The sequence below is a fragment of the Cucumis sativus genome, chromosome 2 (genome assembly GCF_000004075.3).
Source record: "Cucumis sativus cultivar 9930 chromosome 2, Cucumber_9930_V3, whole genome shotgun sequence".
Taxonomy (NCBI): Eukaryota; Viridiplantae; Streptophyta; class Magnoliopsida; order Cucurbitales; family Cucurbitaceae; genus Cucumis; species Cucumis sativus.
The window spans coordinates 20,280,069-20,294,419 of NC_026656.2; the positions used below are offsets into that span (position 1 = coordinate 20,280,069).

At 28.0% G+C, this 14,351-nt stretch overlaps 1 protein-coding gene across 1 annotated transcript; it reads right to left on the reverse strand.

Annotated features, from left to right (window-relative positions):
- Positions 1 to 165: 165 nt before the first annotated feature.
- Positions 166 to 4,110, reverse strand: LOC101216826 (carotenoid cleavage dioxygenase 8 homolog B, chloroplastic). The gene is made up of 6 exons (XM_004148339.3): positions 3,779 to 4,110; positions 2,247 to 2,990; positions 1,902 to 2,092; positions 1,100 to 1,289; positions 896 to 998; positions 166 to 712 (listed from the first exon to the last, which is right to left on the reverse strand). The coding sequence occupies exons 1-6, from the start codon at positions 4,046 to 4,048 to the stop codon at positions 567 to 569; spliced, it is 1,644 nt and encodes a 547-aa protein (XP_004148387.1). The 5' UTR covers positions 4,049 to 4,110; the 3' UTR covers positions 166 to 566.
- Positions 4,111 to 14,351: the final 10,241 nt, after the last annotated feature.

A 14,351-nucleotide genomic window follows, 5' to 3' on the forward strand; every position in this document is an offset into this window, starting at 1 on the left:
TCAGAAATCTGCTTGTTTTTTCTTTTATTTATATGTTCTTGTACTTCTAGCCTTTTTTTTATAATTCCTTTACATGTAGTAGTAAGGTAGTTATAAACCTTTTTATTATACTCAAAACTGAAATTATCGAAAACTACATGTACATCCTACCACAGGATAATGATGTTTGGAAGATTTCAATATTTTTTTATAAATTCTTTATACTAATGAGTCAAAATCAACAGATTCAGAAAGAAAGTTGTCAATAATGATACTTAACATTGCCATTACTAAAACTGTGTTGTCATCCTCTGGAAACTTCCTATCTGTTGAATCCAATCTAGAGATTCATGGCCATCTTGTACAAAGCAAAGTTGCATATATTAATTTCACAGGTCTAAACTGAAGAGAAACTGATGAATACATAAGGAAGAAAGGGCCTACATTTTGTACAGGTACATACAATCTACGTGGCTGCACCGTTAGTTGCATCGCCACATGTATGTATTTCTTACCCTTACTGTGTATATATTCTGTGTTTTCTGATACCAATTAATTTAATAAGGTACTTCAGTATTGAAGTGATCTTAATTTTTGGGAACCCAGCAACCATGTAGGCCATAAGGAAGACCATAAGGAAATTTTGCTCTGGCTATCTCTTCAAATGTTGATCCATCTAGTAGTAAAGCATACCCTTCCCCATTTTGCGCACTGACCATAGAGATCACCACTCCTGCACCCACGTAAACACATTTCAGACACATTCCCTTCCCTTGATATCAATAAAGGAATAGGGTTTCATACATTAGTTAAAAGTGAAGATTTAGTTAAAGGTGAAGATCACGAGTATGAGACCTTTCAATTGGTATGTTCATTTGTTTTATTCACTCTTAGAGGATGATATAAAATGACTCACCATCATCTTCTTCGGTTGCACCTGGTCGAGCCACGAAGAAAGGCTCGGAAGGGATAGTGCCCTCCTCATACCAATTCTTGGCCACCTTCTTCACCAAATCGATCTGAAACAAACAGATTCGTAACAAGGATAAAGTGAATTTGTGGGTCGAGGAAGAAGATAAAAAAGACAAAGATGAAGCATTTAGGTAAGGGAAAAGAGCACCTTGGTAAGTGTGTTGGGGAAATTACAGGGTCTTTCGGCTCCACAAGCATAAGCATATCTATATTTTTTGCCTAAGTAAGCAGGATTGAAGCTGCACATATCCATTCCTCTGCCATGTTCATCTGGGTCCAATGCTGCCTCCAACTTCCCATATCCACTCCCATCCAGTGGTATTCTGAACCTTCCAACTCTACAAAATTTCCATTTCCTAATTATTCATCTAATTTCTCCTAAAACATCCATGAATTTACGTGTTGTTTGACATGATTTGAGGAGTCTAAATCAAAATTAGTCAAAAGGCTTTATGAAACCAGATTATTATGAATAGTTATTGGTTGGTTCTCTCAAAAGAATTCAACAATTCCGGCTGTGTAAATGTTTGTTTTGTTTTTTCTTCTCAAATTCAATAATTCCGGCTTTGGAAATTCATTGCCCCCCTATTAACTTTGGCATGTATATATACCACACATCCACTTTTTTTTTTCTCTGCATGCATGCATAAACATACTAAAAGGGGGAAAAAAGAACTCGATGGACCCCTTACACAAACAATCCGATTTTGATTGTAAAAATGGACTATTAAACTACATCTGTAGGTATGAGTTTTTCACCTAAAATGATGGTGAAGTTTTACGTTTGGTCTTCATGGTTTATAAAAAGTTAAAATTTAGTTTATAGTGTGGAGACTATTTATAAAGCTTTTACTAAATCATATGGATTAAATTCTAACCGTTTTCAATTCATAAGAATTAAATTTGTAATTTATACAATAAGGAAATATGTATAAGTAGACTAAACGAACCTGGCATCTGGAAGGGGATATTTGAGAGAATCACGCAAATTATGAAGCCTAAGTCGATCTAAGATTGCAGGATCGGCGTTATGTTCGCAACAATCAGCAATCACAGCAGTAATCCTTCCCTTTTCATCCCTCTCTTCATATGCATTTATGAAATGAAATGTAATGAATAATGGCACTTCTACACTTGCCACCTGCGTCATGCCATTGAAAACCATGCATTATTATAAGTTTATTCGCATAATTAACTTCTTATTGTAAGCTTGTAAACAGATTTATGTATGTATATTGTTCAAAATTCAATATTCCAATGAGGTAAAATGAGATAGAAATTAAGAAAAGACTTACAATATTTCCACTAGCTTTGCACATGACATGCATAAAGGCTTTGGACTCCGGCCGCCACTCAAACTTGTACAACGGTGTAGGCTCCGCCCTCAGCAAGTTTTGAGCACAATATCTCAACGGCATCTCCGGCACCACCACATAATTCTCCGTCACCGGAAACGAGTGGACCCAACCCGGGGCCGGTCCACCCTTGCAATTGACTCGACCGATCACCTTCCGCTCGTTCGAGCTTGGTTCCATCCGAACCACCAAGTAACCCGGGTTCAAAAGATCTGGCAATAACGTCAAAAACTCTGAGTCTGTAACAATTGGATGAGCCGAGTGAATCAAACCACCAAGTGAATCACTGTACTCAAACTGTCCCACGGTCTCTAACGTGTCTGGATCGATCATTATAGACCCCTTTTGAGTTTCCGTAAGGCAAACAACTCGACCGTCGCCAAGCTTCACAACTCCAGTGTTTGCATTATCAGTCAGTGATGCACCAGAGAAAAGGTTTGCAAGCTCCCCAACATAAGCAAGAAAATTATCAGCTTTGGGGACTTCAGAAAATTCACGATAACAGATCTTTTGATTCTTCATGGCGGCTTTATAAGCATTCGATTCAATCTGACGGTGACCGGCAATTAGTCGACCGTTATCAAAGTGAAGCTTAACAATCGTCGCGTAGCCATCAAAAAGATGCCTGAAGTTATAATCACCAATATTCCATAGTCCAGGTCCATTTCTCAAATATGTCCCACTCTGCATGCAAAAATATAAAAAATAATTATTATTCAATGTAATTAACAATCTCCTAATAATTTCAAGATTAAGGATGCAGAGACAATTAATTAAGATTAATTAAGGGTTTGAATAAGACATTGGAACCGTAGTCTACATCTGACAATTCAATTTTGATGTTAAAATGTTTCGTTCGAAAAAGACAATTATAGGAATTGTTTTCTAACCTTTTTTTTTCGTTAAAAAAGAGAGTTTGTAGGTTATGAATATATATTTATTTTTGTAGTATATTTGTTCTATGAACAAACATAAATCAATTAAACGAAAGAGTATCCATGTCTAGCTACAAGGAACGTATGGAAATTTGTTATACAAAACAACAATAATGATAAAATTTCTTTTGTCTTATTTAAACAGAATTTTACCATAAAATTGAAAAACTTTCCTGACCCAAAATTCATGCATGTTGAACAATTGGAGTATATATAATGTTTTAATTAACTTTTAAAAAAAAATGTATAAAAAGAAAAACAGAAACAGAATTTCAATAATGATTAATCACTGTGTAAAGTGTTTGAATATAAAATGTTATTTGTGTAGTTGGACGACAATACCCACCATATGAATGGAAATTTCTTAATCATATATGTCCATGCACTTATCGGACACAAACTATTCAAACAAGGTTAAAATCACTTTTATAACATAATCTTTACAGTTTTGATACTCTTGACATTAAAGTGTACTTTAGCTAGAGTGATTTTTGAACATGTAATTTAAAAACGTTAGTAATGATAAAAACGACGAACCAGCCAAGAGGGTAAATGTCCTTGGATGGAGAGTTCTCCTTCCCAACGGTCTTGCCGAATGCTGGTCCATGCAACGTGATTATTCGAGGTGTCGATCTCCGGCAATGGAACAACGACCGGTGAAGGGGGGTGGACTGGACTGGCTATGCTTCTGATGGTGAAGTTGGAAAGGGTAGGTTTTGAAGAAGGTTGGATAGGAAGAATTGGATGTTTGGTTTTGAAGTTGAAGGGTGAAATAATGCAGCTTCCCATGGCCATGGAAGCCATCATTGAGAGAATTGTTTATGATTTGTAAGAGAGAAAAAGAGAGAGAGAGAGAGAGAGAAAAAGAGATTGTGAAGAGACAAGGAAATGAAAGGGAAGGTATTTATAGGGTTTGTTTTTTGTGTAAAATGTTGGAATCTTGATTGGTAGAGTTCCATTTCACAACAAGACATTAATTTTCTTTATATAAAAAAAATGAAATAATTTAATTAGTTTTTATTTATTTATTTAATTTCTCTCTCATGCATGGTGTTTTGTGAAGAGAGACCATAGAAATGTTGAATGATAGGAGGCAATATGCTAAAAAAACAATTAGCAAATTAAACCCATATTACAAAATATATGTATATGGTAACTTTATTTTATGTTTATATATATGGTCATTAATATAATGCCAAATCCAAGTTCCCTAAGTATGTGTATTTTCTAGTGAAGTTTGAGGACAAATTTTAATTTTTGTAAATATGTGTGAGAAATCAATTAATTATCTATTATTGAATAATGAATTTAATTAATTAAAGATAGACACAATTCATTATTATATTTGTCACATCAGAAAGAAATCAAAAGATTGATAGGCAAAATAATGACATAAATAAGGGTTATTCTATTGGTAATTTATTATTATATTGTTCATATATAATTCTTAGAAATTAACTTATTCAAGAGTTTATTTTTATCCCTTTATTTGCTGAGTAGTTTAAAAATATATTTATGGATAACAAAAAAAGATGGATAAAGAGGGTAGGATGGATTTTTAAGATATTTTGTAAATAGTTTTCTAATTCATTTTAAATATTTTCACGTTGATAATTCATAATTTACTATAATATATATTTTAAATTTTTTTATGATTTGAATTTCAACTAATTGTGTTGAATATGAATTGTTTGATATAATTTTAAGAAAAATAATGGTCATAAAATGGTGAATCAATTAAAATTTTAAAATATACGATGAAAAATGTATTAATATGAAAAAAAATATTTATTTAAATTGTTAATAAATTAGAAGGTTTTTTTTTAAAAATGAATCTAAAAGCTACCAAATAAGAAAAGCTATTATTTTAGATTGCTTAACTATTAAGCTTTGTTTTTTTTTTTTTTTCTATTTTCTTCAAAAATCAAACTAGAATTTGAAAACTAAAAGAAAAATAGTTTTAAAAAATATTCCTGTTAGAATTTAATCGAGAATGGCAACTTTTGTATTTAAAAAATCTTAAAATTATGGGAAGAAATTAAATAGAGAGAAGTAGACACAATTTAAAAAAACTAAAAGAGAAAAATGGTTACCAAATAATGCCTAAATTTTGAATATTTATGTATAAGAGAATTGATGGATAACATAAACAAAACACTAGAAAGGAATGATATATATATTAATAATAATTATATTTTCAATATATAACCTCTTTTAATTTATTTAGAAATATAAGAAATAAATATTCATCAATATTGACATTTTATAGATGTACCCAACACCATTTCAATAACATCAAAGCATCGATATTTTTGTTGGTATTGACATTATAAACTTTGGTATTAATTTTACTAATTTTGAAGAGTTAAATACCAATACCTTATTAACTGAGTTCTCAATATAATATTTATTTACCCTTAAGCATCAATTATTATCCACATAAACTCTATAGTCTATTGGAGTTGACTTATTATTTGGGATAAACATTACACATTCCTTGTGGTAGAAATGATATCGATATAAACTATTGAAGAAATTATAGTGCTGCTACTAATAATTAATTAAGAAAACCAGCATATTTTAACTATAATAATCATGAAAAATTGTCGTCTAATCCTCCAAAATTTTTAGAGAGAATATGGTAGAGATTAGCATTAGGGTTGTTTCCATCCATTCTATGATAGGAGAAGAGCAAACAAACAAACTTTGCTCGATAGACTTTGATTTTGTTCAATGTCCAATTACTTTTAATAAATCCTACGTTTTGTTCTTAGGGCTTGTTTGTTGGTTTATTTTCAAAACATTTTGTTTTGTATTACACTTTCCCAATAAATTCTGAAAACATACTCAATATATATTATATATTTTTTTCTTACATGAACATTTTGATCATTATGTAGTCGAATTCAATAAATAGTGGCTTTTTGAATGTTAAATTTAAGGTATAGTAAGAATACAGACACAAGCGTCGAATATTTGTAAATAGAAAATTAAAATTAAACAAATTTTAAAACACAAAACTAAACGAATGATAAATTTTGAGAGAAGAAATCAAAATAATATTTTAAGAAAAGAAAAAAAAAACAGAAAAAGTAGTAGTAGTTCTAAAAGTCCTAATTGATTGTGACGCCATATGAAAACTAAGGTTTCACATCAATTTTAAATGATAAACTTTGAATAAATATAATCACCGTTTAAAATAATCATCATAAGTATTCTAATCATCATCCTTTGAAAATCCCGAAGTCGATAATTGTAGCTCAAATTAGGGTTTTGGTCAAATCTCTCTTCAAACCATAAACACGTTTAATTGATTTGAAAAATCCCATTAATCTCTTATTTGAGATAAATGCATCCAAATGAAATATTTATAAATATATAGCAAAATATCATTCGTAGATTCGTAGATGTTCGTAGAAATTAATAGACTATTATCGTTTTATGAATGATGATAAACATTAAGAACATGTATAAAAAGAGAAAACAACCTTATTTTTTTTACATATAGAATTACTCGAATTTTTATTCCTAATTTTGTAATAATAATTAACTTTATAGCGTGGGAATACATTAGCAAAGAATAGGATTTACAAATTTAAATTAACTTAAATTTCATCCAAATTCATTATTTATATCCATTTTCATTATATATATATTTACTAATAGTTCTCTTTTCCTCAAAAGAATGAGACTTATGAAGCATTTCTAATAATACAAAATTTAATTTAGTTTTGATTTTATTTTATATAAAAGAAAAAAATTCGTGCAAAGATTATAAATAAGTCTTTAGTTCATATAATATATTCCTATAAACTTTAGAAAAATTGTATATGTAAATTACCGTCGATCTAAATTCATTTTTGACAAAACTACTCTATTAGAAAGGTTTAGGATATTGACAATGTCCAACTACATATTAGGTCAAATCACTACTATACCATTTTACAAATGATGGATTTTTTTCCTTGTGTGTAAAAGTAGATCAAAAAATCATCTCTATCGGACTTGAGGTTGACAATACAAGCTTTAAAATCAATTTTCATTTTCTTGGCAAAATCAACTCTAAAACAAACAGAGAATATATATGCCGCCCTAGAAAATGAAAAATAGTGAGTTACAAAAGTAGGCGAAAAGGAAAAAAAAAAAACCGAAAAGAATTAGGAAGGAGAGACAATAAGAATAGACAAAGAGAAAAAATGTTTTTATTTTATTTAACATTAAAATTAAAAAGCTATAATAGAAAATAAAAATAACGGTCGAGATGTTTTGCCTACTCATAATATAAATTCGTAGAGATAAATTCCAACTTTCACCGAATAAACGTACTCTGTAAATAAACTTACCTATTATATACATACCAAAAGAAAAACTATAAAGTTTTGCATGGGATCACACCCAATTATAAGGCTAGCTAGTTAGGTAATAAAAACTAAGTAAGTTGGTTTTTTCTTATATATGGTTTTTGATAAAAACTAATTTAAAGTAAGTGTTAGTGTACCTTCCAAATATATTCCTAAACAGATAAGTGATAAACAAACATAAATATTTAAAGGGTAATTAGCAAAGAATTAATAATATTATTGTTTAAGAACCCTAATTGTACAAAACTCCAAAAGAAATGGATGTAAAGGAATAAATTGAGAATGGAAAAGAGAAAATAGAAAAGAAAATGGAATCAAATAATAGTAAGGTATGGGAGAGAGATGTGATGGAATATTTGGCCGTCCAAAGTGGAGAATAATAATCAAATAATTTTTTTCCTTTTTCTTTTTAATAAACAAAAAAACTCTACACATTTTTTCCAAACCCTAAATTATGATGTTTTCCATAAACATTTTTTTTTTAAAAAAAAAAATCAAATTCTTTTCTTTCTTTCTTTAATAATATTAATTTTGATTCAGTTTTACTCTTACCAATTATCCCACTTTTTTCTCTTGATTTTAGTCCATACCTCTTATGGAAAGTGGATTCAACCTCAAGTTGCCTTCATTTTTTATTATTGTTTTTACTTTTCCCCCAACACATGTCGTATTTATAGGTCCTTATGTTTGCCATATCAAAACATGGGGAGAAACTTAGGTTAAATTATAAATTTAGCACCATAATCTAACACTCATATATCATACCATATCATATGTTACTTTAGTGTTGAACGAAAGACATTCATTTTCGTCCAAGTCTAGTGTGTCTTCAATTCTGTATTCTTATTACGTTGTTTGGTTTTCACAACTTATATCTACGGATGTTCGATTGTTTTAGCAGAAAATTTTTTCATGAGAAAATCAAATACAATATTGAGTTTGATAAATGTTTAAGATTGTTCGTAAAAATTAATCGAGACATACACAAATTGATTGTCCGGACACTCATAATCGTATAACTTTGTTTGTAAGAAACTTGCAGTATCAAATATCAATAGAGACGATGTTGTAGGTTTAATAGAAATATGAAGAAAGTATATATAAAAAGAAGAAGGAAAAAACAAAAAATATAAAATAATTCAATTTCTCAATAAAAAACGTTTTGGAAAAAGATATCGTGGGTTGAAACAATTTGCTTCCACATGGCAAACAAAAGTGTTTACCTTTATTTCACAATTGGCCTTGTCATTCAAAAACATACACAATTTGTTTACAATCATTGTTTTTGTTGCCATTGCCTTGGAATATTTTTATTTTATTTTTAAAATTAAAAACTAATTAATCAATGAATTGTTATTTAGTTAAAATGGTAATTGGCTGCAGAATCTTAACGTGGAATTATGATTTGCCAAGTTCTATTCTCTTTTTTCTGTATAAAATGAATGAGAGAAAGAGAGAAAGAGAGAAAGAGAGAAAGAGAGAAAGAGAGAGAGAGAGTAGTCTTTAATATTGAGACTTGTAATCATTTTCCATCTTTGACTATATTAAACATAATATAGTGCCTTACGATATGTTTGTGTTATGGGAAATTTCTATTCCCACGTATATAATTTCTTATTCTTCTTTACTGTTTTTTCTACTCTTTTTAAAGAAAAAAAAATATGACTTTAATTCCTTGAAAATCTTAATGTGTGTGTGTATATATATATACAGTCAATTTGAGGGTTTTGTAATTTCTAAATAAATTCGGTTCTAGTTCAAGCGTTTAATTTAAAGCTAAAAAATATGTATTTGAAAAATATATAAAAGACTGTATAGTTCGAAATTAAAAAAAAAAAGAAATTCAAGAAAGACAAAATAATTAGACATTTTGTAATGTAATTAGGAGATTCTATGACGACCAATTATGAGACGATAATTCTAATTAATGTGAATTTTGTGTCCATATATTCTTTTATTTATATATATATTTTGGAATCCCTCAACCTCATCATGAACAAAAATAAATCTTTGAGTGCTTATTACAAAAATTGATATTAAATGAAAGTAAATGGAGTTGAAATTCAGATGATGAAATAATAATTTTGACAACATATGTCAACTTTGACAATATTTGTGGAATCATTTTAGAAAAAGAAAATCAAAATATGCATTAGGTATAATGATTATGATGCAAATATATATACTTGATTATTTATCCAAGAGAAATATTATTCATTTAAATTAACAAAGAGAGAGGTGACAACTGATTTTACAAATGTATCACAAATGATGCCCCTAATTCCTATACATGAAATTGTGACATTTTCTAGCCTAATTCCATGTACCAAGAGTATTCAATTATCATAATAATAACAATATAATTTTTTTTGGTTGGACATGGACATGCAATAATATTGCCATATATATTTACTATCAAAATAAAATATTTAATTTTGAAATATTTAGAGTGGATAGTGTATATATATACATCCTCATCTGATATTCAGAAATTTCTCGAACATGTGTAAACATATTAAAGAGGAATATATTCTCGTGGATAATTGAAACTACAATAATAAAATTGTAAAATTGATTTATTTTTTACCATTTTTCTATGTTTAAAAATAAGTCGACTATTTTACACCATTTGAAAAGAGCCTCAGATAAATTTCATTTTATTTTTCTTCATTGAGTTTCTTCTTCGTACTTTCATTGTTTCCATGATCATATTACTAAATAATAATGAACTCCTTTGTTAATTAATTAATTACCTTCTTCCTTAGCAAAAAAAAAAAATGCATCTATCAAATATGCCATCCCCAACTAGCTCATGAACATACAAAAATAATTAGTAAGGTAAATTTGATTGCTCTCTCGACACAATACATTCATTAAGTTACATAGTTAGGGTAACATATTACTTCCACAATCATTCGAAAAAATCTTCCGATAATTCTCCATTAAACCCCATCTTTTTTTTCATCGCTTCAATTTGAAAAGATCAAACAACCAAAAACTCTTATAGTTGAATCAAACATTAACCTAAAACATAAAATTAATTGTATTTTACCAGGTTGGGTCATTGATGATGAAAAAGAAGGTAGCATACAAATGAAAAATTAGACTTTCCTTTTTGTATTATATTGAAATTAAATGTAAAAGTTAAGTAATTAAATAACTATATACAAATATGTAATTAATAAATAAATAATATTTGGGGTAGTTGTGTGGTGTGGGCATAGAGAGTAATTAAACTAAGACCTTTGTATTTGCAATTGTCTCCTCAATGCTCTCTTTGATTCCCACAAAAATCATTTCCCAACTCTCTTTTGTTTTTATATATGGCAGACAAAATTAACAACACCCCACAATACTCCCCAACAATCTCACCCCCTTTATTTACATTATATTAATTAACCAATTAACTTCCCCTTAATCATATCTTTATGTTAATTATACTAATTACTCTATTAGTGGAGGGTCCAAATACCCTAACTTTTATATTCATTATATTCTCACTCAATTCTAATCTCCACTCACTTCAATTTACATAATTGTTTTTCTATCAATAATCCTTAATACATTCTTCTTGTCTACTCTTAAATATAGAATCTCTTCTCTTATAATATGACTTATTATATTGTAGATTTATAGATTGAAATTCTATGTCGATCCAATTTTGAAGAAAAATATATGTAAATGATTCTTGAATTAATTGTATAACATTTAAATTAAAAAAAAATCTTAATTATCAAATTTGTCTAATACTTGTTTATTTTGATTCGACACCAATCCACTAATTCAACGTGTGTGTCTAATATCTTTAATTGACAATTTGGTTGATATATACAATATGTTCATATCAAATTGAATGATTGATTATTTCATTTTTCTCCAATATAATTCGATTGTTCGATTTTTTTCCATGCACTATGGTTTCAACGCCTTAGCTACAAACTTATATGTACAATAAATAAATTATAGTTTACTTCTATTCAAATATTTGATTCTGATCTTGTCAAATTAGTGTGGCACAATTTATTATACTCTCACCATATGTATTTTTTGTTAATTAGAACTTATTTTATATATAACATTGTTATTAGATTAATTTTTTGGTTTATTTAATTATAAGCTAAGTTTTATGCTGAATATTTGAAGTATGAGATATGAAATTAGGTAATGATAAGTATATAATCAATTAATTGATTAAAGTGGGAGGAGAATCCACAATATAAAAGAAAAAGAAGAAAAACTATAATGGGAATTAGGTTTTCTTATTTTTGAAAGAAGAATTGGTGAGTGCTGAGATGGGAGACTTTTTTTATAAGAAAAAACAAAGAAGAAAAAGAGAAAAAGAAAGATTTTTTTAAAAAAATTGACAATTAATGGATTAAATGATTAGGAGTTGAATGCTTTTTACAATTTATTTGACCTTGACTGTTCTTCATATTTCAACCCTCCCTTGATCCTCTCTCTTATGTATCAATTTGTAATATTTTCACATCCATTTGATATGTTTTATGATTTCATTGCACAATTATCCAATTATAATATTCAACCAATGTTTTGTATCATAATCATGATTCTTTGAAATTAATAATTTAAAATTTCTTTTCTTATTATATTGTACTTATGTACTTAATTTTATATATAAAAAGAGCTTTAATGTTCAAGAATTGTGTATAAATACATCTATTGTGTCTAATACTTAAATAATATTTAAGTATTATTATTGAGAATGATATTATATAATTCTTTTAATTCATTTTCACTTAAAACAACACTAATACTGAGTTTTAATTTCATTAAATTTTTTAACATTTTTTTTTATCTCTTAGTATTTTTGTATTTTTTTCTTTACCTATGATTTTAACTTTTAAGCTTATTTTAAAAATAACCAAATTGTGATACAATAGCTAGGTTTATGATTTTAATTATATGATGTAACCATATAAGTTGAAGGACATTTATGAATTGGAAGAAGATGCGCACCGAACGGAGATGAATTTAGGTGTCGATCATGAACTAATATTTGCTTTGTCATCATCATTAATGGAGGCAAGAGTTGTTCAACCACTTTTGTATTGTTTTTTCGACGTAGTCTCTTATTTATTGAGGTATGGTTTGTTTTGCTCTATACACCGTAGAATGAAGTCATTTATTTTAATAAGGTATGGTTTGTTTTGCTTTATACATTGAAAAATGAAGTCATTTATTTTAATATATATGCGTGCGTGTGTGTGAGTGCGTGTGTGTAAATTTCATTTTTCTCAAAATTTTCATCATACTCTTTTTTATCATATTGCTAATAAATTTTTGGGGGGAATAAATCATTTCCATAATTTTCTATGCTATTTTTTTCTCACCTTTTATAAATAAAACAATAAATTTCTTATTTTCTAAAAACTATCGATATATTTCTTTTGTTTATAATAAGCCACCAATATAAGCATATAAATTTATTGCAGTTTGTCCAAATTCTCACTATACCATTTGCTAGAATAAAAAAAAACCAATAAAATTTCCAATTTTCAAAATAATTTACATAATATTCACACTAGAATATTTATAATGTTAAATTTTAAAATGCATATACTTCTTCAATAGTGTAAGTTAAAAGATAATATCATAATTCATTAGTTCGACAAATTAGATTATTGAAAAAAGAAAGAATTAGTCGTAATAATTAAGTGCTCTAGCTTGATGAACTTGAAATTAAGATAGTTTAGTGTCCATATATTCTGATGGACAATGAACCAAAAAGATAAGTTCAATAATCAATTTTTTTTTGTGTATCTATATTGTTAAGTGATGCATTAAAACTAAAATTAAACTTTTGTACATATATTGTTACGAGCCATTTTGGACCAATGATTATTATTAAGGCAAAAGAAAATTCAATAGAAGCCAAGATAGGATCCAAAGAAAGTTGGGAGAGGGAATAAATCTAATTTTTAAATTAAACATTAGGTTTAGGTTACCATTCTAAACCATTCTAAACCCTAATAATTAATTTATTCATATAAAATTATGCTTAAGTGGTTGATCAGGTACTCTAATATAATTTTTAGATTCCAACCTCATCCCCCAAAAATTCCCTAATGCATAAAATCAACATTGAAAAAGGGGTTAGAAAGATTACAACAACAACATTTATGTACTATATAATAATATATTGTTCTATTATATATGCTTTTATATGTGGTCCATCTGTAATTATATAATATACTTTTACCAAATCTCCTCAACTTGATACACATTATTAATCCTTTCCCTCCAAAGAAAAATATATGTTATTATCCATAAAACTACAAAGTTTACGTACGTAATCCATGTCATTACTTCCAATTCCAATTCTGATTTCTGGATTATTATTGACTAATTATTTAATTTGAAAAACAAAATTAGAATATGCTTTTTTGTCGAGAAAAAAAAAAAAGGAAAAAGAATATACCATGGTTATCAAGAATAATTTGGAAAATATTGTTTTATGGTTTGTACTTACATTAACTGAAAGTCTGAAAACATATTTTTTTAATGTTAATTTAATTCCTCTTTTTCAAAGAAATAAATAAATATTGAAATGGTTGTTTACTTTACACATAGTAGTAATTATATTGTTAATGTTTGAAATAAATTATTAGAAATTCAAGCCTACCATACCAAGATGATACATCTAGAGAGTGTTCATAGATTAGCCAAGTTGGATGAGGTTGAGAAACCTCCTAGATTCAATATCTTCTCTATCATTTTATTGCCTTTCA

Coding starts and splice junctions, on each gene's coding strand:
- LOC101216826 (XM_004148339.3), bottom strand. CDS start 4,048: ATGATGGCTTCCATGGCCATGGGAAGCTGCATTATTTCACCCTTCAAC. Junction 1,290..1,901: donor TATCCCCTTCCAGATGCCAG/GTTCGTTTAGTC, acceptor GAAATTTTGTAG/AGTTGGAAGGTTCAGAATAC. Junction 999..1,099: donor TCCCCAACACACTTACCAAG/GTGCTCTTTTCC, acceptor TGTTTGTTTCAG/ATCGATTTGGTGAAGAAGGT.